The sequence below is a fragment of the Cottoperca gobio genome, chromosome 7 (assembly GCF_900634415.1).
Source record: "Cottoperca gobio chromosome 7, fCotGob3.1, whole genome shotgun sequence".
In the NCBI taxonomy this organism is placed as follows: Eukaryota; Metazoa; Chordata; class Actinopteri; order Perciformes; family Bovichtidae; genus Cottoperca; species Cottoperca gobio.
This window is the reverse complement of record NC_041361.1, coordinates 13,444,559-13,471,031: the sequence shown is the minus strand read 5'-3', so window position 1 is coordinate 13,471,031 and position 26,473 is coordinate 13,444,559. Positions and strand designations below refer to the sequence as shown.

Below are 26,473 nucleotides of genomic sequence, written 5' to 3'. Positions count from 1 at the left end.
TGTGGGTGTGTAAGATGTGATATAAAACCAAAGTGGCCTTTAAGTTGCATCACCGGAAAACCAACAAGTAAAGGTGACAATTCTTAACAGATGAGAGTTCATCTGAGCTGAAGCATGCACAGAAACAAATAAAAATACACAGAGAGGTTAAAGAACAGTGGGGTTCAAAGGAAAGCTTTAGAAAATGCATCTTGAATGTAAAGAAATTACATGCATGACAATATACGAAGTTAAATAAACAGATGCATGTGCACTCAACACTGACATGAGGCAGATTCTTTAGTTTTGCCTGGTTGACAGCTCCATCACAATCCTCCACAGCCCGTCTTGAGAGACCGGACACTACAATGTAATCTACAAGCTTTCAAAACAGGAGTTAGAGATCATTTATTTTGAATAAAATTTCAATGTAAGTTATCCTGCTGTTATAGCTAATGTGCCTTAATGAGCGCAAATAAAAGGAGTAAAAAATGTGAAAAGGGTAAAACAACTTCCTTCAGAACATAAAAGAACATTATCACAAGCAGAAATATAATTGATAATGGTGCAGCGAAACACTTTTAAAGGGCTTGACAACAATAGGAGGTGGATGATTAGTCATTAGCGCCCATTGAGAATCTTTCCAGTGAGTAATTTGTGGGAAAGCTTGTACATTTTTAATATTCTTAAACTGAAGAGCCCTCAGAACACAAACTCCATAAAATAATAACAGGCATTTCACCTTAGCACTATCCGAGCCTCTCAATTATTTACCACTAATGAATGGCCTCGGGCAATATTCTTCCTAAGTACAATATCAACCATCCCAGAGAGGCTGAATCAGCTCGCTCAAATACTTAAATACATTTACTCAATTATGCTCACTGTTTCTAATATGAAAGAGACAAGGATGTACGAGCATTCGTCTCCCGATTGTTTCATACGCTCTGTTTCGGTCTTGATATTTCAGGAAATGTTCACATTTACAACAGCTCTTATAATGATTAATTGATCAAATGTTTTCATAGAAAAAGCAATAACAAGGTTCTTGACTTTTCCCCTGTTGCATCTGTGGTGTGGGAGGATACAATGAAAGGATTTCTGCTGTTGTTGTTGTTGTTGTTGTTGTGTCTAGCCTCAGTAACATAACAGTCCTGCAGGCCAGGTGCCGGGCCTCCACCAGGCTTTGCCCTTTGCAGCCGAACATGCTTCCTTGAATATCTTGTTGCAACTTCGCTGATGAGCCTTCAAGGCCTGAGGGAGCCTGAGAGCTCACAACACAGGTAACCAACAGGTAGGAAAAGGATGGACATAAGAAATGTAAGAGTATAAAATGGTATCAGTGGGGTATAACTGTGCGAGTAATGAAGCCCTCAAACACAAACAGTGTGAGTTCAACCCCACAGTCACCTATATATTTTAAAACAAAGTCTCCGCTAAGTGCAGGAAACGGAAGAATAACCTTCAGTATATAAACCCGTTACCTAAGTGAATGCAAATAGATTCCACCATCTGTTAGCTTCATCTATAGGGGACATCTTCATACGGGGGATATGTGTGTGTGTCTCTATGTGTTTGTGTGCTTTATCCACTGTTTATTACGCTCTCATTCATCCCTTCTGGAAAAACCCCCCAAACATATGTCTATTTTTTACATGTGAAAAATAGACATAGACATACAACTAAATGTTTTTTTTCACCAGATATTTCACATGAGAAATATACACATGTATATATATATATATGTATATATATACATATACATATATATACATGTCACATGTGACAACAATTTCACCAATAGAACATATTTGGATTTTTATTACATTCCTCATGGAATATAATATTTCACATGTGAGAGCATGACACAAAAGTATTGTTTAAAAAATACAATGCTGGTTAGTTTATTGGATTATTTCACATTCTTTAGACATTTTAAACTATAGATAAGTTATGGAGAAGTGTTGGCACAAAGCCTGTAATACAACTGCTGGAGTCCTGCCATTCAGTGCCTCTTTTTGTTTTGTTTTTTATGCGTGCTTGCGCATGTGCAAGTGTTTATAAATGCGCATATTTTATATCTGCAGTCCACTCAAACTAATAAACTGAGCATTCGGCTATATTTTCATGATCGACTTTGTTATAACCATTCAATCAGAAAAAATTCCCGACCATGATCCTTCCACTGCGTAACAGTCTGACAAGCTTTAGTCAGTTCCATGCTATCCAGCTGTAATCATCAGTCTTTTGCTGTAACTACACTAGAGAGAAATTTAAGTGCAAAGGATCCCGTTCCTAGACAGCTGGTGGTTGTAAATTCCTATCAGGGAATAAAAAAACAGGGAGGGAGGGAGAGAGTTTGAAAGAAAACATATACTATTTTCATTTCAACTGCTTTAGGGATTAAGGCTCAGGGCTCTAGAAAAAACTGCATTAAAATAATCCACCATTTGCATGTTTTATCTCACAAAGGAGGCTCACATATACACACATACACACACCAACCCCCACTCTCCTCCCTTCTTCTCCTCCATCCCCCTCCCCCATTCTGGGTGAGCACACACACACACACACACACACACACACAGGCTCATACACACGTCACACATACACACACTGTCATCATTACACAGACACACACACACACACACACACACACCGAGATCAACCTGCTGCCATCTGCTCTACGCGCTCTGTACAATCCTCGCAGAATACATTATTCACTACAATACATCACATCACATTCCCTCAATGTCACAGCCTTGTGCTGGAGAAGAGTGAGAGAGAGAAAATGGGGGAGAGAGGAGAGAGGGAGATTTGGCCTGTTACATGGTACCAGTGGGAGAGAAAATTAAAGACAGTTTGATTTGGCTTTTAGGTGACAACAAGGTTGTCAGCGAAACTTGTTCCAGTTACAGCTACCAGGCTAGATTAAAATTCCCGACAAGGAGGTGAGTGTATTTAAAGTGAAGGATAAGAGCGGCTGGGGGAGAACTGGCAGGAGGATATAAAGCATGACTTCTTGTCATACAGCAAGGCTTACTTTGTCTTGTTTCTTCTTTTATTTGTAAGTGTTTTCAAGTGTTGGAGGATAAGGCTGATGTTCTTTGATATTTTTTCAATAAAAAGACCAAAACCAACAATGTGTTAGTTAATTTCTTAATACTCACAAACTTCACTACCGCTGTCTGTAGCACTCAGCCGCCACATTTGTTCCCACCAAAGAAAATATACACAAATATACAGTATAGTTCTTCTCATCTTTCAAAAAGCTGCTCTAATCAATATTTTATGAACAATGGAGGACTTTGTGATCTTGAAAGGGGGTCGCTCATAGACACAAACCCACAGAGAATTATATGTGGGGGTTTTTAGTGTCTTTCAGTTTATAGTTTTGGTTTTACAACCCACAACTTTACTGTTTTGGTTCACTTTCACGGCTCTCATCAGCATCGTTTTCAGTCGCAGCAGAAAGCTGTTTTTAAACCCAGTGTGTGCTACCTGAACAGAGTGAACTAATGAACATAGAGTGTAGCATTAGCAGCAGCTAACAAGTGTTCACCAGGAGCTGGTGCAGAGCAACATAAATATACAAGGAGAGTGATATTGGATTTACAAGTGCCAGGTGGACAGAATCATAACTTCAAATTAATGTTAATGTTGCTCCATGTCTGCTATATGTGTAAATAGGCAACTGTTTACTAGAAAGTGGTCAAAAAATCTACTTATTCTGGTTTACCATTACTCAAACAGGAGTAAAGTGCATTTCTGAGGGCTATTTTCAGCTGCGGATTAATACGCATTTGGTGCACCAGTGAGTAATTACAGCAACAAGACAGTGTGGCGTATTTATGTGTTTTTAGACACCAATGTGGGACAAAGGATTGAGCTCTATCAGGCTTACGTTATAGACAGTACGTATTAGTCAGATAAATACATTGTATGTTTTGGTCTTTTCATGGGATTTGTTGAAAATAAGAAAAATATAGAACAACTCCAGTTATCCTTCAAGTGTTATCAGTTGTTAATGTACTGTTTATCACAACTGCTTTAATGCAGCCCCGTATGCATTATTTACTTTACTCTGTTGTATATATATATATATATATATATATATATATATATATATATGTATGCTTTACTGAATATAATTTAAATGAGAGACATACAATTTTAAAAAAGAATAGATTTCTGCTAGCTTTGTTTACACGTTTAACTACTCTGTCCCTGTTATTCTTTGTGTGCAAAGCTGAACGTGTGTGTGTGTGTGTGTGTGTGTGTGTGTGTGTGTGTGTGTGTGTGTGTGTGTGTGTGTGTGTGTGTGTGTTAACATTGTGTGGTGGCAGAGCAGAGGTAGTGAACAGCTGGCAGGCCCACACTTGACTACGTATTGACCTGCTTTGCATTCACCTGTTATTCAGCCGAACCTAATGTTTCCACTCGGCTCTGCTGCAGCTGAGCTGCAATTAACCTCGCTGTAAGAACAACGCAAGTCTTAAGTAATTTGTCAAAGTAGCTTGTCGAACTTTGCTAAATGTCATTCAACCTAATCCAGTAAAAATAATAGTTTTTTACTTTAATTTTCACACTTTGAAAAAAAAGGAGAAGTGTTTCTAACTCTCCTCACATACAGTGTCTGTAAATAGAACCTACATTCGTTACATGCTAGCAAATTATATTTTTACACTCTTTTCGAAAGGGAGCAGGTGATCTCTTGACAGCAGATATCTAGCCTTTAAAAATGTATGTTGCCTCTCTTAACACACCATTTGAATGGCAGAAAGTGTTGCTGCGTCAGACCCTTCCCTTTATTCTGCTCTCCACTCCTCCTCTTCGCCTCCTCTCGTTTTTTCCCACCCTCCCTCCTCTTTTTCCCTGATGCTCTCTCGGCTCTTGTCTGTGTTTGGGCTGCGACTGCGAGGGGTCACCGCCTGCCTTGTTCTCACACGTGGAGTACTGAGCATGTGTGTGTTTGTATGTGTGTGGGAAAGAGAGAGAGAGAAAACAGCACACACTCGTCTATGAATGATTATATGAATGAGTGTGTGTGTAAGAACTTCCAAAAGAAAGAGGTATCCAAGTGTGTGAATTTATCCTAATGTCTGTACAGTTGAGCCTGAGTGCCTTTCCCACTGTGTGTGTTTCAAAGTGTTTGAGTGTGTATCTTTCTCTGTGTGTGTGTGCCTTGCAAGCTCAGTGCCAGGTCTCTCTAATGAGTCTGTCAGGCGCTGTTAGCGACGGCGTGCTCCCCTGGCTCAGCGCACTCCTACAGACACACTGTGATTAGCCGGGCCAACGGCACGCCACCGGGCCAGATTAAACACTCACCACGCCGCCAGGGAACACACACACACACACACACTCAGCACAGCACACATTAGACCAAGCATTACACTTGCCCGTGAAAGCAACACACACACACGCACACACACAGACGTACTTAGACACACAGCTTCATCATCATCATGCCCATTAGCCTGCTCTGATACAGTAACACGTACTTGCCCTCCAGAGCCAGGTGTTGACGCCAATAGAATTGAAAATGAATGTGGAATACAAACATAATACAAGCCACCTATGGCACTGACAAAATGCTAATATTTCATTAATCTGTCCGTCTTTATTGAATTCCTGTCTGCTGCTAATCTTGAACATCACTCAGAATTAAGGCCAGCTCTTCTGGCTCCAACAGCTTTCAACATCTTCATTAAAGCGACATGATTCACTAATTACAGGTAATTACCCTTTAATGAGCGGCCCAGATGAATGAGCAGATATGCAGAGGAGGGGCAGGCGTGAGGACGCGTCCTTTTTCTTTCCTCAAGGGCCAAGAGCGAAATCTGACTGGGTGTTACAGTTTACAGACCGTTAGCTGAGACGTGGTGGTCTGGTTAGAAGAGGCTAGCTTGGCCACACATTACACATCTGTCAGACATAAACCTGGCGTATGAAACAGGATATAGAATCTGAGATACATGAGTTGACTTTTTGAACAAGATGGTTACATACTGGGTTGTCACAAAACCAGAAGTTCTGTAAACAATACACTACTAACAATGACAGGAATATAAAAGTGCTTTCGTGTGTGTGTGTGTGTGTGTGTGTGTGTGTGTGTGTGTGTGTGTGTGTGTGTGTGTGTGTGTGTGTGTGTGTGTGTGAATGGTTATCCCTACTGACGAGCTGATGTGCACCTTGTATACCACTGGCTCTGTGTGAATGCTGTTGTAAAGCTGTGTGAGTGCTCGCAAAGCTCCATTTATTTTACAAAGAAATGACCATTTATATATGAATTACTCACTATTTAAATACTTTTGTTTTTGTTTAAAAAACATTTTGTGGTTGAAGGATTCCATTAATATAGTGTGTGTGTGTGTGTGTGTGTGTGTGTGTGTGTGTGTGTGTGTGTGTGTGTGTGTGTGTGTGTGTCATAGGCTGCATAGGTTTATGAATTATGAGCACTTTGTTTTTATGGTTTTGCACAGAACAATGGCTTTGTCCCCCATCACTTACATTGGAATTACATTAGGAAGGCATCTCTTAATGGCCAGGATGAAAAAGAGAAATCATTTTAGCAAACAAAACCAGTGTCAATGTTCACATAAGCACGTGACTAGTCATTTAGGACAGACTTGAAAAAAATATTATATTTAATGTTTCTAACTGAATGATAATCTTTTTCTTTCCGATACTGTTAATCACTTTTTGACCCATCAGATACGTCTTGAGACCCACTGGATGGGCCTCGACCCTCAGTTTGGGATCCACTGATGAACATTGTATGAAATGGACAGGATTGTTGTGTTTCCATGTCATTAATGGTGGTCGTTGTAATGTTATTTTTTATACTTTCAACTCATCCAAAGCTGCAGTTTGTTGACCTTATAAAAATGACATGTGACGACTTCTACTTATCAGTTATGTTAAAGCATCTTTTGGTTTAGGAAGTCACGTCCGCTATCCACTCTTATAGAAGTCTGCTATAGGGAGCCTATAGTGTTTGACACAAGAAGCAACATGATCTTAAGCGGCATTGAGTGACAGCTGTGATCACCCCTGACACCAACAACAAATGTGGGTTTTTACTGGGTCAACATTAAGAGGGAATATCACCGGCACTGTTAAGAAGTGAGATTTGTAACACATTTAAGGTGGTAATGGGTTAAAGTGGGCAGCTTTTCTAACTGAGAAGGTGCCGACTGTAAACTCTCAAAATAGAGAAGTGTTCATTGTTCCTTGGTTGTTTAACAAGTGGAAAAACTCTCTCCCCCTCTCTCTCTCTCTCTCCCTCTTTCTTTCAGAAAGCCAACAAGCGAAAATGAGATTGATCTAACAACTTGCAAACATTAAAGACTGAAACGTCTTATCTTGGGCTTGCAGAAAAAAGTTCCCACAAGAAGACACTGTGCACCAAATTTCCCCTGTTTCTGATTATTCTCCTCCCACTCGCTCGCTGACTCTCGTGCCGAATGGCCTATTTTACCCCTCAGTGTGGCATCTCAGGATTTTCCTTGTCACCACCACGTTTCCTGCCATAAGTGTGTCGGTACGATTAAACAGCGCAGTTTCTGAAAAGGCCCTGAAAATATCTGTCTTAACTGTCTCTCTCTCAGATGTGGTCAAAGATCTTTGTCTCCATATCTTAGGTAGTGTGGCCTTTACATCTTTTGGTTTTACCTTATATGTCCTCTATATAGTGTGTTAGAAACATTAACATACTAAAGCAGACATACTCATCCAAAGTATTGGAAACATTTTGTGGTTAATTTTCTTCGGTTTGTTTGCCTTTAATCTAGGCCTCTGGGATTAGAATATTTACAGAAATAACCCTTTGTTTACAATGCACTAATCCAATCACCGCGCTAAAGTTCATTCAATTTGTGCCCTGACAGTGAACCCCCCCTCCTCCAGCCCTTGTTCTCCGCCTCCTCTAAAGCATATTTATCATGATGCCATATGCCCCAACACAACACTGCGTCTTTTCTCTAGCTGAAATGTGCAGAATGTAATATACTGTACTGCGTGGCACAATGGAGTAATTGTGTTTTGTCCCTCGAGGGAAAGTATGAGTTAGAAGAGGAGAAATATCAGCGCAGGATGTATGCTTTCCAGCCTCATATGAAGATCTGGCTGTGAATGAGGGCAGCTCAAGGAGATATAAATGAGCAACTTGATTTCTAGGATGTAACTCTGTTGCCTGACCTCTATTACAGCAGGCTTTAGTGGCTTTCTTAGCTGTCAAGCCGCATCATATTTTTTGCTGCACTTTACTACAATATACTTTAAAAACCTCTCTTTCTACAGGGCAAAACTGTTTATTAGACCTATATGTATTTCAATATATCCCAAATCAGTTCCAGATATATACAATTATTGTATGAAAGACGAATATAAGTTGGGACCTAAACTGATAAACAATGAAATGCCAAAAGACTGCTTGAAGTTAACTGTCCTCTTTGTACTGCACCTCTCCTCCAGGGTGACGCACACAGTGCCTCTTTTGTTCTGCCACTCATTGCTTATGTTACTGTAGAGCACTAATGCACACAGATCAATAGCATACTTTCCATTTCAACACATTGAGCTGATGTACGGACACACAGTTGGAATTGATCCTGTCCTGTCAACACAAAGCTTTATGTCTGTATGTCTTTTTCCCGCTGCAAAATAAATGGTCTTTAAATAAAAAGCTTTTTCTTTTCGCAGCGTGTTCACAATCTCAAGCCCCTTTGTAGCTTGACGTTGACATCTCTGTATTACACATTGAATAACTGCATTGCACATGATGATGTAAGGCTAGGTGGGTGGTTAAATGGTGTAACACGGCACATCAAGATCAAAACAGAACATCTGGCCCATTCACATGAATCAAATTTAAAAAACGTTCTGTCACTTCCAAATGCCTTCTCTTGCACATTGTAGACGTTTTATGATTGGGGAAAAAACATCATACTGGCTCAAATAAAAATAATAATTCAACAGCTGTTAAGTTATAACAGCCATAAAATATTTGAATACACCAATAAAACGATAAGTCTGAAATGTAAAGAAAGAAAATAACGAAACAATGCATGTCGCCTGTTGGTCTCGAACAAACAAACCCAGCAAAATCCATTTCCTCCCCCACAGGATGTCCACCGCTCGCTAGCAGGTTTTTACGACCACGGCTGAAAGGTGCAAAAACACCGAGCATGTTTCAAGTAAGCAAAACTATCAATCTGCACTTTTAACAAGTTCACAGTACAAGGTGTACACAGTGTGAATATAACATTTACTGGCATGTAGGCAGAAAACAGGAACTAGCTGTTATCACTCAAATGTGTCATTGTATACTGTATGACTGTAGCTAAAGAGATGACTGATTTAAGGGACACTTCATCACACATCCATTTGACTTTTTTAATCCTGAGTTTGCAGCAAGATGCACAACAACATTTGATCATTTTCCACAAACAATTCATTTTTGCAGAAATTCAAGGACAAATGTTTGCTTTTCTTCTCATGTAATGTGACACATTTCTGTCAAGGGAGCAACACCTTCCTGGAGTTAAACTAAAATGTCAAAGCATGTCATGTGCAGTGACAACTCGCTGCAGGCTATATAGCATGTCATTACACTTTAGACAATTAACTGTTAAAACTTCCGATGCTTCCATGGCTGTTTGAGTATGAAAAGAAAATGAAGAATCAGAGTATGTTTTTTTTCCCATGGCTATAAATCATATAGTGGTCTTTTAAAATGATATATTGTAGGAGGAAACTCTTTAAATTTTGTGAAGCTCTCAGCCCACACAATACAGTAGGTGCTTTTGAGACCAAGATAAAATGTTTTCTGTGATAACAATAAAACTGCTCTTCTTGGTTCGATGAACCAAACCATCAGCATCTGAAAGGCGGAGATGGAGAGAGAAACAGAGAGAGGGAGAGCACTAATCTCATTACCTTCCCTTCCTGGCATGAGAGAATATTCATTTCTCTGTAGCAACCGGCGGGAGGGTGACGACAAAAAAAATATTTCAATCGCACATCCCACCATTTCATTTTCCATGTAATTAAATCAGTTAAATGTTATAAAAACATGTAAACTCCATCAATGACTTTGAGCCATTTGCATTTTTAATTAGACCAGATTAATTCTAATAAGTGAGCTGGGCTAAGACGATGACAGAGCAGGCCTATTGTGTGTCTGTCACACTCGTTTAATTCTGTCATTATGTCCCATATCCTATTATGATAATTGGCTTTTTATTCACAATCAACAACCAGCCAAGGCTGTTAAGTAATAATCTCTGACTGGTGCACTTTTAACCTTAAACATTAGAAGTTTGCCACCTTAAAAAAACGAAAGCTGATAAAAGACGGGGGAAAGCAATGTTGTGCAATGCCCTAGCTTGTTCAGCCTAGCTACTTGCTCCAAATGAAAAATGACTTTCAAGAAGCTGCATGTTGACACTTGGCATAGTGTGTAAAGCAAACACATTAGACGAAGGAAATGGGTATCACCATTTTCCCCCTGCAAGGTAACTAAGCAGAGAAGACGAATGCGTCTGATGTGTTCAGCCATTTCCTCGGCTCCGTCTCTGGGGAGTCACTGGAAAACGAAATCTCTGAAGAAGCTGGCCCTGCTGTTTAATTGAAAGACACTGCTGCAAACAAATAGGGGAAGTGCTAACAGATTACAGCCTGGGAGACGTGCAGCAAGCCAAATGTCTGTGACAGAAAGATGATGATATTGTGGGTGAAAATAGCAGCCCTAAACTTAACCACGCACAGAGCTGCGAAAATAACTTCCAAAATGACCATTTGTCAAAATGGTTCATTAATTAGAGATAGTTTAAGGTTTAGTTACACTGACGTGCAGAGAAGCTATGAAGGCAGTACCAACATGTAACCTGGTAGTTAAATCACAATGTATGGGTGCAATCAAGCTAATGTTGTTACTGTATGTAGCTCACAAAACTTAGGAGTGAATCTACATTTAAAAATACAAACAATTAAAGTATATATAGACTTGAGAAGCTCAGCAGGTCAGATGAGCTAACACTTAACCTGAACAGGTAGATTTCACTTTTTCAGTTACACATTTAAACAACATTTCTGCCTTCGAGAAATGTTTGCATACATAAAACTCAATTTTGTATTTACTGGACTGTATATTGACATGATATAATGAATTATATTATCATGTCAGGTCACACCTTGTCAAAGAAAGTAAAAACATTTTCTACATCCGAATGCTTCCTTGCAGAGCAACCCCAGATTGCTGCCTCAGCAGCATTACCAAAGAGGAGCAGTCACATGCAATGTGTGGCGTTAATGTAAAGATGTAGGACAGAGAATGCCAACCAGTCATATCACTAGTCACATGCAGCCTGACCTTCGTCGTCAAACATGTGGTCAGGGGCATTTTGAACCAAGTCACACCACTGCAGCGGTTAAGTTATGTGGCATTTCTTTGAAATAGTCAAACAGGAAATATGCATCAAGCTTTTTCACAGCACCACAATGAATGCTATCTAACAACCGCAATTTAAATGTAATGTTAAGGCTTTTGTTACAACACAATTTAAAAAGTATACAGTGAATGCTGAAAAAAATGAGGTAAAACGGATATATCCAACAAGTATGAATAAGATTCCTAAAATGTAATTAAAAATAATCTAAGACTTAGTATTAGTTTTTTCGGAAATGTTAACACCTAATTCAAGAGCTTTGTTTGTTTGTTTGTTGTTGCGATATCAAAGTGAGCTCTAACTTAAGTAGCAAAGTTAATAAACCAATTAAACACCATATACAGTATGTGTATGATCCAACATTTCTTCTATTACACTTTTTAACACTTAAAAGCGTCGGTCACGCTGGACTGAACATCAAGGGTTCATGTCTTCATTTTCTTCTTATAATCAAGTAAGCTATTTCTCCTGTCAATGCTCTGTTCATTTAATATGCAACTAAGGCTAATTAACAGGCTTGTCCTTACTCATCCATACAATATAAAACTATATCTGTGACAATGTCAGTCCTTTTGTCAGATTTACCAGTTTGATAATGGAAAAAGAAATGTCTTCCATTCAATAGCTGAAAATGTACTGTAAACAATGGCAGGAAGGCGGTGTGGGCTGCGAGGGCTTTGTTTCAACAGAAGCCACCCTGATGCAATTGACGGTTGGACCTTTAATGTTTGCAGTTTCTTACTGGCTGCTTTTCCTCTCGACAAACTGCTTGTGCAGTCATCTCACTCATATTCTTAACTCTAAAATTAGCCGTGGAGTGCAGCAAGCTGTCAGTGCTGATTCAGTTGGACAGGCACAGCTCGAATGTATTAATTTTCTTATACAAGAGAAAAGTGCTTTTCCAGGTTTCAGTACCCCCCACTTTGCCTATATTCCTGTGCATTACAATCTTTGTGAGATCCACTTTATATTTACTAGAAGAGATTTCAGAGACATTTATCTCCAGCGCCAAAAGACAGATGCAAAAAAAGAAAAGTATGTCGTCTTAAACTGTCCAATAATATCACTTTTAGAACTCTGAAGACAAGACTTACTTAATAAACCTTTTTATTTCACAGCCAACCTTATGAAAGTGCCGTATGGCCTCACAATTTACATTTTACTCAGTGATCATTTGTAAAGAAGACTTAATAAGTTTCCTCTTGAGTACACACAAGGTGAGCGTTACTATGGGGACGCAGAAAGCACCTCTGTGCTCCGTGGTACTGAGGCCTGCTCTGTTGTGGCGAGAGACAACAGCTGTCTTTACCTTTGGCAGGCAAACAGGCTCATTAAGGGCGGCCATGTTTGTTTTTGTGCCCGATACCTAGCCCTAAGCAAACACTGCCATATCTCCACTCCACAGCCCTCGCAGTCTCAACATTTCCTTCCCTATTGTGGAGGGAGGCCCTGGCACGGTGAGTCTGCAGTACGGTTTTTTCCTCTGCGAGCTCTGGCCGAGCTGCCAGTGGCTCTCAAAGAATGCGTGCTTAATTGAGAAATTTAGTCGAGGTTAGAGCTGATGAAATTCTGAAATGCAGCTAGCTAACAGCTGAGATGCCATGAATGTTGTGTATGTGACATACACATAATGTATGTCATTATAATGCATGATATCATGTCCTGTGGTGTGTCACAAGAAAGCCTTCTTTGTTTGTTGTCCCGTCGATGTGATAAAGGCGTCATTATTTTGTCTGCTCACAGCTAACAGTAAAATCTGCAGTGAAAGGTTTCATTCGCATATTTTCTCCTCTCTCAGCGCTGTCTGTGGCTTGAGTGACAAGGCAGGTTAAATTCATAACGCTTTGACGAAAATTTCATTTAAAAAGGAAAATGGCATTGAATGTCAGTCCATTACTGCAGACAAGGCAAACATGGGGACACTCGAACCCAGACGGCATTCACATTAATTTATACAAAACAGCAGAGAGACTATTTTTCAGCTTTCCTATAATATATGTACAGCGCTGGAGTTTTTTCAGCCAGAGCATTACAAGTGTAGCCTTCCAAAATGTATTCACTTATTTGATTTTATCCCTTTTCACCATTTGTCAAGCCCAAAGTCACAATGCATTGTGAAATGAGTTCTTAATGTGGAGTAATGAGGCTGTCATGGCAAAGCAGTCTCTGCTTGTTTGAATTTGACTCATGTTGTAGATTCAATTAAATCAGCTGAAGTCAAGCTGGCCTCAGGCCAGATCGGTAATGGGTGACCTCATTCAAACAATGCTCTGACATATTGAAACAATAAGAGGAAGGGCCTTGAGTCAGTTGCAAAAGCAAACTCCAGTCAAAAGCGATAAGGTAGAAGAATTACAGTGAAGTCACCAAAGTGTTTGAAAGATTCATGCAGTCATGTGTCTTCAGGGTTGTTGTTTTTATTATCTTTTTGGTGCTAAAGTTGTTGCTTGTGTAACACATAGGATGTGTGTGTGTGTGTGTGTGTGTGTGTGTGTGTGTGTGTGCGTGTGCGTGTGCATGTTGCCATTAAAACCACAGTCTAATGGTGTGCGATAATACATGGCACAACATGGCAAAAGCAATATTTTACCGTGAACAAAAGATAAACATCCCTGTTGTCAATATACTAAAGCACAAATGCTCGGTGAGCTTTGACCCGCATTTCCTTTGCCTATAATAACTGAAAACAAAATTGCTCGAGCTTTAGAGATACAACTACCTCACAGATTTTAAACACAGCTGGCTCATCTCTTATTTTTGGAGATTTACTCGTCCTCAGAAGTCTAAACTGATTTATTTGGATGTTTAAATGCCTGGAATCTAAATCATGACACAAACACTCCCATGGCTATGTAAACAACCTTTCCAGTTCCAGTCTACAACCATGCTGTCTGAGCAATAACTTGAGTGCCAAGGGCAAAAGCACTTTTCACTTTTGGAAGGGTCTCCACCATACAAAGTTATTAAGAGAGGGCAATCCCCAGTTTGTTTAAAAGGGTGTAGGTATTGCTAAAAGGCGTATTCTGACTCTACTGTCAATGTACAATCAATTATGTTACTTATTTTAAGGGGCATTTACCATTTATTATGTGTACATTTACAGTTTGGAAAGACGGAGACATCCTGAGTGCTTTGTAGAATAAACAGAAACGAGGTCACAAAATCAAACGGAACATCTTGCTTTACTCACTCTTGTTTCTCTATTCACCGGGGCCAATAGTGGTTACAGTAAACAGATACAAGAGCGCGCACACGCACACACGCACACACACACACACACACACACACACACACACACACACACACACACACACACACACACACACAATAACTGCATCTCATTAAGCTGCATTCCCCCTGGCCCTTATTCCATTAGAAATTAAAACTCGGGACAATTAGTGGGAGATTGGTCTCAGCTCAGTGCGCTATAGTCGTACTCTCAAGGCTCCGAAATGACTTAATTACAGGCTCATCCGAAGACTGTGCGATGGTACTGCGCTGGAGGAGCACACAGTGAATACCTGGAGTGAGGGTCAGAGACAACAAAGTTCAATGGATGACGAATAAAATGCTGAAAGTCAGACAGAAGCGGTTTAATAAACTGTGAGAAAAAACTTTAACAAATGTCAACTCCAGTCCTGAGAAATGATAAACTACACACACAATGTCACTCTAACTCTGCTGGTCTGGGATCATTTCAACCAAAGGATGCCAAACGGGATGAGAGAGGATGAAGGTCAAATGATGGTGATGGTCTCGTTTCCTTGTTTGGGAAACTGTTTGGTACTTTGCTCTTTTAGTTTTGGTTTGTCACTTCCTACAGATGGAAGGGAGTAAATATTCCAACTCTATGCCATCTCTACCAAGTGCAGCCCCATGTACTCATTTAAGATGAAAATACATGTGTACTTTGAGTAGAGCAACTTCAATTTAGCTTCTAACTCGGATTAAGTATGTTAGCCTAACTACAGATTGGAGTGAGCACAGAGAACAAAGTATGTTATCAAAACTCCTGATGTAACACGGATAACTAACTTGTTTTTTAAAGGACACAATGCACATATTTCTGTAATTAAACCAACTCTAGTTTATGTAACGACTGACCGTTCTGCCCTTCAAGCTAGAGAGAGAGACAGAGAGAGCGATTTGATTGCTCCATGTACTTGCTTTCGTCACGTGACACCATGTCCCATTATATTATGATGTTGTCATAGGAGGAGAGGAAATGAAATGCCTTGGAGCTATATGCGAAGTGTGTGTGTGTGTGTGTGTGTGTGTGTGTGTGTGTGTGTGTGTGTGTGTGTGTGTGTGTGTGTTTGGATGGTGATTCAGAGGTGTAAAAGTGAGTGAGTGTATATGACCCTGAGTGTGTGTGCATGTTTGTGTGTGAGTAGTCATGCAGGGTTCAAAATCGTTTTTTAAAGTTGTGCAGTTCTAATTGGACAACTTGGGATGTTTTGTGTTATCACCTCCATCCAATCATAGCACCTATTGGCCCGCAATGATGTGTTTGTGGTTACAGTTTGTAAACAGCTTCATCAATGTGAGAAAATGACGAACGGAACAAAAGTGATCACATATTTCTACATAATGACACGGTTGATGATATGTGGATTATTGCAATAAAGTATTTGTTTGTTTGTTACTTTATTTACAGATATGAAACATATATAATCGATCATTTGCAATGGAATATGAAGGAGAAATTTGCTTATAAAGTGACATTCTCCAGGCAGCATACAGGAGGGTCTCTAGACGCTAAAATGAAAGCACATTCAACTTGCATCGTCTGGGTCTGTCGCACAGGTTTTAAAACTCTGTTGAACTTGATGAGATTAAAATCGAGCATGCTGTGTATGGAAAAGATTTCACAGTGATTGACAACCATTGCAGCCAATAAAACAGCAAACGATACCCTAGAAGTCAAAAATTCCCCAGACCTCAAACTCCAATTTATCTCCTGCTCAACAACTTCACTGTGTTTTCTTGCTTTGTGTTTTTGGCTTGGCTCCTAACCTTCCCATACCCACAAAAAACCACCTACATGCAAATTGAGATAAAGAGCCACTAGTAGCTATTAGCTACCTCAACTCTTAAAAGCCTTCTCGTTCTGCCGATAATCACCATGCTACTTCAGCGCTTTGAATATAGCTCAGTTTTGCATTTTGCTAAATTTTTATGCAAATGAGATGCATGATGGTATATGAGCTTTTTGAAAGCTTGTTTCCTTTACGGCAACACTATGAACACATATCCCTCCGAAGGACTGTATCTCCTCTGTGTCTGAATAAATTATCTTTTATAAGAAGGTGGCTCTGAAAGCTGATGATATTAATGATTTAAATACATCACTTATAAGTACTGTTTACTATCTGTGGCTGGTGTCTATGACACAACTGTAATCATGTGTACTCATAAGCTTCAAATAGTTTACTAATACACTTTCTTCAATGACTTACATAGGATACTGTACATACTGTAGGATGAGGTTTCATGGCGTGCACTGAGATGCTGAGGAGATGAATGCATACGGTTTCTATATGGTTATTGCTTTCATGTCTTCTTTTATGTACAGGGGATTTTTAGCTCAAACCACCAGGCATGACAAGATTGTAGGGGAATCACTGCATTCAACTCAGTGAGTTAGATTTAAACCCGCTTTTCATCCAGTGTTTGTACAGTTTCTTGAGTTTATGGTGGGCGGCAGCTGATGCTTTTGCTCTAAAACTGTACCAGATTGCATCATTATTTTACACCTGATGTTTAGATACTTTATTAGAGTTGCAGTCATAATCCGAGTAATCATATAAATGCGTGTATGTAAACAAGCTCGACCATTTTACATTTTACGATTCTCAAATCTAGATACCGAGAAAGGAAAACGTTTCTTAGTTTTTTAACAATGGAAAGGTTGGGGACAATGAGCGATGAAAGAAGCTGTTGTTTTTTTCAACAAGTCACCGTGTCCGTTGAGAATTTCCCTTTTGTGTGTCTCTGTGTTTGGGGGGCGTTGCATGAATGGGCAGTCAGCATATGGGGTTCAAAAAGAACACAGCAGCCTTAGCTCCTGTCTGTGTGAAAACCAAGGCTATGGTGCTCTGTATCAAGTGCCATTGTTTTGGTAATAGTAAACCTGGGGCACTTGCCAGGAGGCATTAGTCATTCATCTAACAAGTTCCACAAAGCAGACCACAAAGTGCTCCACTGTTGACATCCTCTAATTGAATTCTGAACACATAAGCACATTTCCAAGTATCTTACAGCAAGGTATAAACTTTCTGATGACTAGCTACCTGACGTATGGCTGCCATGTTTGTTTATTTGTTCGTTTCCTTGACAGGAAGCCTGCTCATTTGGAAGCATGTTGTTTTTTTTGTGAGCGAGGGAGAGAATGAAAAGAGAGAAGAAGGGAGGTGGCGGGTGAAAGGCGGATAGGAGGGGATTAGGGCGGAGTGCAAATTTTTAGCAGGCCTGGCGTACGACATGATCTCTAATTACCCACAAAGCACTGTGTAACCCGAGGAACAGATTAGGCTGCATTATCAGGCTTAATAAAACATGATCATCTCTCAGTTTCACTACCTTTCCCTGCCCGGCTGCCACAAACATTTGTTACTGGTTATGACATTCCTGATGCCTTTGCTAAGGGACTGGCTTAACTGTACCTGTTGCTGTTGAACTGAAACAACAGGTTAAGATTTTCTGCTGTTCTCTGTTTTATGTGATAGTAATCTCAGTATTGTTGGGATTTGGACAGTTGGTTGGATAAAGAAAGAAAGGAACCTGTCATGGAAGAATTTATGGACCAAACTAAATCGTTAGTTGCAGCCACTAATGTAAACTATTTCCTCGCTTACCCGTGCTTACTTACTTTCTTCCGAAAACAGTTGACAGTGTGCTCTATTGATTCTGGAAAGACTGCTGTGTATTTCTTTAAATGCCATTTTTGTTTAATGCAAAATTCCATCCACCTGCGTTGTATTGTTCCCGCATCTCAGAGGTGGAATTCTTGAACACCTGAATAAACAAAACCAGACAACTAGAGGTAAACTGTCTTTTGTAATTTGGGTGAAATGAAGAGCAGCAAGTCCTCTTTAGTCTTTAGCCTGTGTTACTTTATGACTATCACCTATAACAGAGTTTCTACAGTGTGGAGCTGCTAGTTTTACTTTGGTAAAAGATCTGAATAATTCTTCCACCATTGCTAAGGTGCCAGCAACACACACCAAAATCATGAATACACACACATTTGCACACGCACACACACACACACACACACACACACACACACACACACACACACACACACACACACACACACACACACACACACACACACACACACACACACACACACACACACTCACACATATACTTGCTTGGTTGACGTGGGTTGTGCCAGTAAGTGCTGCTTTAGGCTATGGTTTTTCACTACTGTCTACTGTGTTATTAACAATTCTATAAAAAGATCTGCTTAAGTTTCTCTTTCCTGTGTGTTAACAAACCTACTGAGCTGCTATGAGGTTGTTGAAGCCTATAGAGACTCAAGTCCTCGATAGCATAACACCATTGACCTTATGTCATAATTTCCAAAATCCTACTTTTCTTTCCTCTGTTTGTTTTTCTTAGCGACATCACTCATCGACATTGGCTCGTGGCCAACTTGAGACTAAATAGGTCGACAACACAAAGAGAGGCCCTCTTACTCTCGTTTTCCCTCCCTTTTCTCAACCCACAAGTCTCCTCTAACCTCTCTACCTCTCTTTTTCTTTAGCAACCTCTATCTCTATTTTTCTCACTTTCCATAACTCTACAGCAACTTCTCCATTTCTCTCTGTTTCAGCCGATTCCCGTGTCTTAAACCAAAGATAGCCTTTCAAGAGCTAAAACCATGGTACTACCACTGTACTTTCTGTCACACGTCACTCTCGGCCCATTGTAAACGATCATGGAGCTCATCATTAGCTCTCAAAGAGGACGAATGAGCCACAGTTTGATTACCTCGGTGGCTCTGTGGGTTCCCGCAGTCTCTGCTGACTGAATTGGACGCAGACGATTACAGCCTTGCACAGGCAATTATATCTGCCTGCTAAATATGTCACACATAATAAACACATGCTCCTGACAGACAAGGGACAAGGCTAGACAGTCACAGTTGGGCAAAGAGGAAAGAGAGCAAATTCAGGATCGTATGGATTTATCAACCTTGTCTTCCTCGAGTGGAAACCTCTGGCAGTCCAAATCAATGCACGTCAGTGAATTAACGAACGACACCAGCGCTCAGTTTAAGTCAAAGATCTGGTAGTCAACAGCGACCTAAAAAAGTTTTCTGATTGATAATTTATCCGCCAAAAAGATAAGATTGATCTACAGGCACAGTCAGAACAATAATCTATATTCAAACTTCCTTCTACTTTACATGCTGTTTATGCATTTGTCTGGGCTTGGATCATAAATTAAACTTTCATGTGTTTTGTCCCTTCAGGCTGCAGTGCAAACATGGCACCGACACCAGGCCGATAATATTTGTAAAGGATATTCAGTAAAAACAAGGGAGGGAAAGAGCCTTAAATCCCTGGCAAGGAGCTTATACCATGGCCCATGGTGTTTGCACAGGACATACCTCAGGAAGCTGGAACAACTGGGAATGTTTGTCCAGCTTCCAGCCTCTTCCATACATACATACATGCATACATACATACATACATACATACATACAGTATATACATTCATACATACAAGAAGGTTCCATCTTTCCTGAATTCTGTCACCGCATAAATCATCTCTCTCCAGATTGTAATGCACATTTCCTATTTATATCATTGCTTCAAACTTGTGGAATGATTTGTGCTTAAAGGTAAATTAGACGTTGAGTGCACACAGTAGGAATGCTGTATTCATATACTAGGGCTGTGATTATTGCTTATTTTAATTACTGATTTATCTGTTGATTACTGTGTTGTAAAATGAAAACCCTAACCCTAACCCAAGGTGATGACTTCAAATAGTTTAGTTGTCTATTGCTTGACAATTGATGACAAAAACCCATGATGGGACAGCTCGAAGCTCCCATAATCTTGTCAGTGCAACGGAGCTTAAACCACTAGAAAAACCTCAATAACAGCTACAACAATGCATGTTTATTTATTATAGATAGATCAACAGATAGACTGACGTGCTGCTTACTTTGCACATCAATTTTGCCACGCGTCGTTCCTTCTGAGTGTTTGCAGCCATTAATAAACATAATCAACATTTAACTAAACACCCAGGGGCCTCCTCTGCAGCAGGTGCTGGTGCTGTTTCTTTTTCTTTCTTCTCCTTTAGTAAGAATGAGAATGCCATCACACTGCCCCATGGGAAGGCCCGGGCTGACTAATGTAAGCACACTACAGTGGGGCGGCTGGTCTTAATTATGGTAACAGACGCTTAGGGGGAAGCACTGGTACCCACCAACGAGGAAGTTGCTTAGCACTGCCAGGGCCAACAATTAGCACATGGGTAACCCCCCCACCAACGGCACTACCACACACATACATTTATACTGTCACTCTCTGCATTTAAAGGCCAAACAAAGAGACACGGGGCATTTAAATGGCGAGAAAAGCTATCCATGTATGTGGTATTACAGCATCACGTGTCTTATTTCCTTTCATCAATACTCACGTCTGTCTACATCCATCAGAGAAATTCAGTCACTAAAAAAACAGTAGACGTAGACAACTTGTGGTTAGTTGGGAAAATTACTTTTTACACAGAGTCACCTAGGTGAAAAAAATCATTTAAGGCAAGAAATCTCTGTGCCATATGGAGTCTCTGTGACTCAGCCAATGCCAGAGCCAATTCCAGCTTTATTGAAATGATTTCAAATGGTCGGAATCCATATTAAAAAATCTCCTCCGTGTGTCAGGGCAGGGAGAATATGATTTAGTGGCTGTTTTTGCTTTGCCCCTGCTCGCTGTGTGTCGCAGGCCCTTACTGAGGTATGCATGGCCGTCCTCTGCACGGGGCTATGAAAGCAATTGTGATTGTGATTCCGTAGTCAGCAAAACGCTTGAATGGCCCCGAGTTATCATGCACAGGCACGCACACGCACACACACACACAAACACACACACTGTCCCCATACTGGGCCACTGATTACTTCAACCCATTTGACTCTCTCACTCATCCTTTGATTCTCCCTTTCTGCCTCTCTGACACATACCACAGAGTTTGTCATTAGCTAATAGCGACAACGCCACTCAACATGAACATACACTAAAGCCTGCATTACAGGGACTGGTTAATTTGTCGGCCACGTTGAAGTACTCGAAGGTACTGAAAGTAACCCATGTACATTTAGCTTACAATAAATATGTCTGTGTTTATTCGAGAGCTTTTTTCACTTGAGGATGGAAGCCGACTGAATATATTAATGCAAAGTATTCAAACCTTTGCACAGTATACACCAGGCAGTCCTGTAATAAAAAATAAAACTAAGATAAGGCATTCAAATGGAGCGCATCATACCACAGCTTATCTGAGGCAGAGGAGACCACCAACTAACAAAGCCAGCTCTTCAGTCATGCCCTATCTAAGCAGATATCAGTTGTTGGGAGGATATATGAGCTGGGTGGGGCCTGAGTGTATAAACACAGGGACGACTCTCTCTGCACTCTATGCTATTGCTATACTGTATGCAGCACCTCACCCCAGCAGCAGCAGCACTGTTTGATTAAGGTATTCAAATAAAGGAGCAGACACTGTGTGCCCATTTCACAGAGCAAACTAAAAGTGCCGGACAAACGGCAATTACAGTCGTACATGTTGTGTAAGACAAAATGCATCTTTATACTTCCAATGCTTTCTACAATACATATTAGTATAGTATTTGCACTGTATGTATGGTTAATATATGTACCGTGCAGCCTGTAAGGCAGCAGACAGCATTAAAACATGGCAAAGTTTAATATTACCATCTGAGCACAAAGCTGTTATAATGGTATTATTCTGTGTCATTTCTCCTCGGCAGGGGGAGAGCAACACAGCAGTAAAAAGACACGCACACTCGCAGTGAAATAAAGTGAGTATTGAAAGAATTGAAGTAGAAATCTTCAGGGTTATTTATTGATCTTTCTGAATCATCTCAATCTGCGCTTGAAGTACCTTCTCTGCTCAATTTATGCATCTCTTTTTTTTGCAGTCTTCACCTTTAGCAGTTTTGCGGCTCTGAACTTCTCAGTGATTACAGCACAAACTGATTTGGCAGCAAGAATGATTCATGTTACTTAAGCACTCGTCGATGACAAATGTTGGCAGGGAAAATGTTTGCATTTCCTCCGTGCAAGACGCTTTTGTGGATCGTGGACAACAGTGTCAAAGTAACGGAAATGATTCACTGAGCAAAGAGTGATCACAGTAATTATCAGCACATTAAAAAAGGTGAAAGAAAGAATACATCCGGAAGCAAAGCATGCACATAAACTATTAGAAATGAAACAAGCTGCGGCTCCAAATGAGCAGTGGGACAAAGGCTGAACGCATGACAGCAGCACACATGTTCTCTGGAAGTGACATAAACTTGATAATTACTTAAACTAGGCTTATGTCTGCGCACAGCATCCAGAGTGAGTCAGTAGCACAGAAAACAGGTTCGCAAATAAACACACTATAAAGCTAAAATACCAGCACATGCTCATTTTATCCAATTAAGCTTGTCTGTGAGTCAGATTGACACTGTTAATTTCACAGCGATAACAGGAGAGATCTTTTCTCAGGCTGTAAATTGCTTCTTTTTTTCTTTTTTTCCAACAGGGATACTGGAGCAGCCAGAAAGGAGTATAATGGTAATATATCTCAATACTGGTTGCCAAATTGTAACCATCTTACCAAAAACTTCTTTTTATTCAAATTATTTTGACTCTTTTCCAAATATATTATCCCAAAAGAATATCGAAGCTAAACTAGAAGCCAACAAATTCAGCCACAAACCAAAATACCCACATAAATATGCAAAGTAAGCCCATAAAAAAACAATTGACTTAATGCTATGATTAGCCTTTTGCCTCCACACTGCTTCACGGAGAGACCAGGGCAGAATTTGACCAACTAGGGCTGTCAGAGATGATCAGCAGCGGGCAGATCTGATGCGTAGATACAGTACCTACATAACACATCACATGTCTCTTTAGTGCCCCGGCCAGTTTGACAAGCTTTTGAGAAGAGGAACTTGACCCCGTGTTAACAGGACACCAAGTGATCCCCGCTGCCGCCGGACCTAATTTGCATTACTAGTGAAGGTAGTTAGTGTTACACATGTGATGACAGCAAATTAGACCTCCCCTTGTGGAAAGAGCCCCCACTCCCTCAAGCAAAGGGAATGGGGGGATTTCAATAATTTAAATGAACACTTGTCATTTTGAGGGGCGCCACACTTTTGTATCGGTGACAGTAGTTGGTGTCACTTTCTTCTCCCTTGTGAAAACACTTTATATCTTTAATATCTCGTGGCTTTGTTTCCAGGATTCATGCAGTGTGGGGATATCAGCATATTCTTGAGATTATCCGCATGGCGGATGATCCTAATTCGTTTGACCTACAAAAAAGATAGCCTGTGCGGAGGAGGCAGTTATATGAGCCCATTTGTTTGTCACAGGTGTAAACCTGCCGTATCAGTAAATGTTTTATACAGATAGACCTTATTTCATCGAATAGGAGTCGCTAAATAAAACTGTCCTGATTGAGTTTTTTTCTGTTCTTCACACTTGAACAAGCTATCTGTGCCCAACCCTGAGCAGAGACTATTGTAGCACCATTATTTTAAAATTGGGAGATGATCTTTATGATTACTGGAATGTTCCGTTCGGTTACAGAGACTTTCCATTGCCCACTCAGTGAAAGACAAAACATCCCCAACCGTGTATCATTCCACCTCAATGTCATATACCCGTATATAACCATCTTTATCTGAGAAAGCAAGCCAAAGAACCCCAAACCATCTCCATCTCCAGCAGCAGGTCCACATCTAGAGCCTGTTGATGTATTCCAACATGGTAAGTGACCACAACAAGGTCTAATTACTCTAAGTAAACAGTTTTAAACAGTTTTCCTTGTATTACCACAGGGTATATATTGGGTTGTTGCTGCTCATTAGTACTTTTGGTGTGAGCTTACTTACTTTGAGGTGTTTGTATTTCTTATGGCAATACATCTAAAGATGTATAGTTCCCCATCTTTGGGTTATTTATAACAGGGGAAGTGAAGCACTGGTTGTTTTTCGAAAAACTGATGATTAAAAAATTTGGGGGAAAATGTCGGACTACAAAATATTCCTAATGCTGTTTTAAATGCCACCTGCGCTCTTGCAATGGATTCAGTGCAGGTCACAAGCCGAAAGCCGCGGGGTGTCAAAACTGCGAGAGAAAAGAGTGATACTTTGTAGCAGCCAGACTCTGTGGTTTCTACTTACAAAGTAATTAACAGTACATTACTGGCACACATCCATTTAATCGTTGAACTCCCAGCGGAAAACCATGTAAGCTATAAGAAATCATTGAGAGGGAAGATAATGTTGGAGCAGAGTGGGGCAGTATGGATTCTATACAGCCCCTGGTATTCCACATCGGGTGGGACACTTAATGCCAGCTTTGTGCGAGACACAACGGCACAATCTCACCGGGGAAATAACATAATAACCATGCTGGTTAGAGGAGGGAAAGAAAAGTTGTACTACACATTTTTCTTTCAACAGCAAAATAGAATGATTGCTGGTTTCAGTAAAAGTAACAGTGAATACAAATTATGTGTCCCGTTCTAGACTAAATTAAAACCAGCCCATCCTAGCTCAGGTCACTTTATTTGCGGACACTTGACATGTTTTTGAGGCGTGTGTAGCTGTATGTTTGGGGGCAAGTGAGCGCCCGTGGATAAAAACGCATGCATTGCGTGAATGTTGCAGGCTCATATAGATATAGAGAGACAGGTGAGATATTAAGCATTTCAAAGCACGAGGCAACACAGTTTGTTATTTACCTTGTTCGAGTGGTAATAGTCCAACGAGCTCAGACAACTTGGATCAGTCGGTAGGGAGCATGAACCCACATTAGCCGGGGGCGCAGGATAAAATCTCACGTCCATCTCAGGTTGTGCGAGACTGAAGGCATGAAATCACTTTCAGCGTCTTTGACTCACTATTGTCTCAGCAAACACACAACGCCGAAGCAGGAGAGACAAAAAGAAGTGGGGGAGTTTTACTCGGTACACTCTTCCCTCACATCCGTTCACGGCCGAACTTCGGCACCAACTCTGGTGAAGATGCGCAGTCCTCCTCAGAGCCCCGCACCAGGATGCGAAGCACTCACTCACTCACTCACTCAAAACGGAGAGCACAAATATCATGGATACACGTGTTGGCAAAACTATCCCGTTGTTCCACAACAAATAAAAGCAAAGCCCCCCAACTTAGATTCCCCTCTTTTTTAAGATATTTAACTACGGCTGAACAGCAGTCCATAAATGTGCAGCCTCTGTTTCCCACTACTGCTCTCAGGACTCCATACAGGCTTTGTTATGGAGGTGCATATTCTTGCATTGGTTCCAGTACAGAAGTGGTCGGACTTCCCTCTGCCATGCGACCTCTGCCGATAATAAACGGGAAAGAGGAACGGAGGGAGAAGGGGGAGGGGAGATTGGTGGCTGCCTTGGCAACCACTCTCCTTTCTGCAACTGCGCGCTTCTGATTAGCTGGAAATGTAGTAGTGTGCACGGCTGTGCATTATAAAGCGCACTCTGCTTCCATCAGAGCTTCATAAAGGCGTCCATTTGGGTTGTTGTGCCTAGGTGGATGGGATGCGGTTGAACAGAATCTCTCTGTAGTTGTTTTTATGTATTTCTTATTTTTTTATTTGCATGCCTACAACCTGAACCTGTTTAATGTCAACGTCACCTGATACAGATACAAAACCGATCACAGCCTATAGCCTCAGGCAGTGAGAAAAATCCACTTGGAAAGGCCGCTCTCATTTCACCGTAATGCCAGTGATAAGGTTAAAGCAAAAGGACAT

At 40.6% G+C, this 26,473-nt stretch overlaps 1 protein-coding gene across 3 annotated transcripts in view; it reads right to left on the bottom strand.

The window, feature by feature from the left end:
* The window catches only part of LOC115011123 (thymocyte selection-associated high mobility group box protein TOX-like), a 72,544-nt gene extending 46,493 nt beyond the window's left edge, over nt 1-26,051 (bottom strand). For all 3 annotated transcript variants that reach the window (XM_029436097.1, XM_029436098.1, XM_029436099.1), the window contains exon 1: nt 25,443-26,051. In XM_029436097.1, the coding sequence (XP_029291957.1) occupies nt 25,443-25,547 (105 nt within the window). In that variant the 5' untranslated portion in view covers nt 25,548-26,051. The remainder of the gene's footprint in view (nt 1-25,442) is intronic.
* Nucleotides 26,052-26,473: the final 422 nt, after the last annotated feature.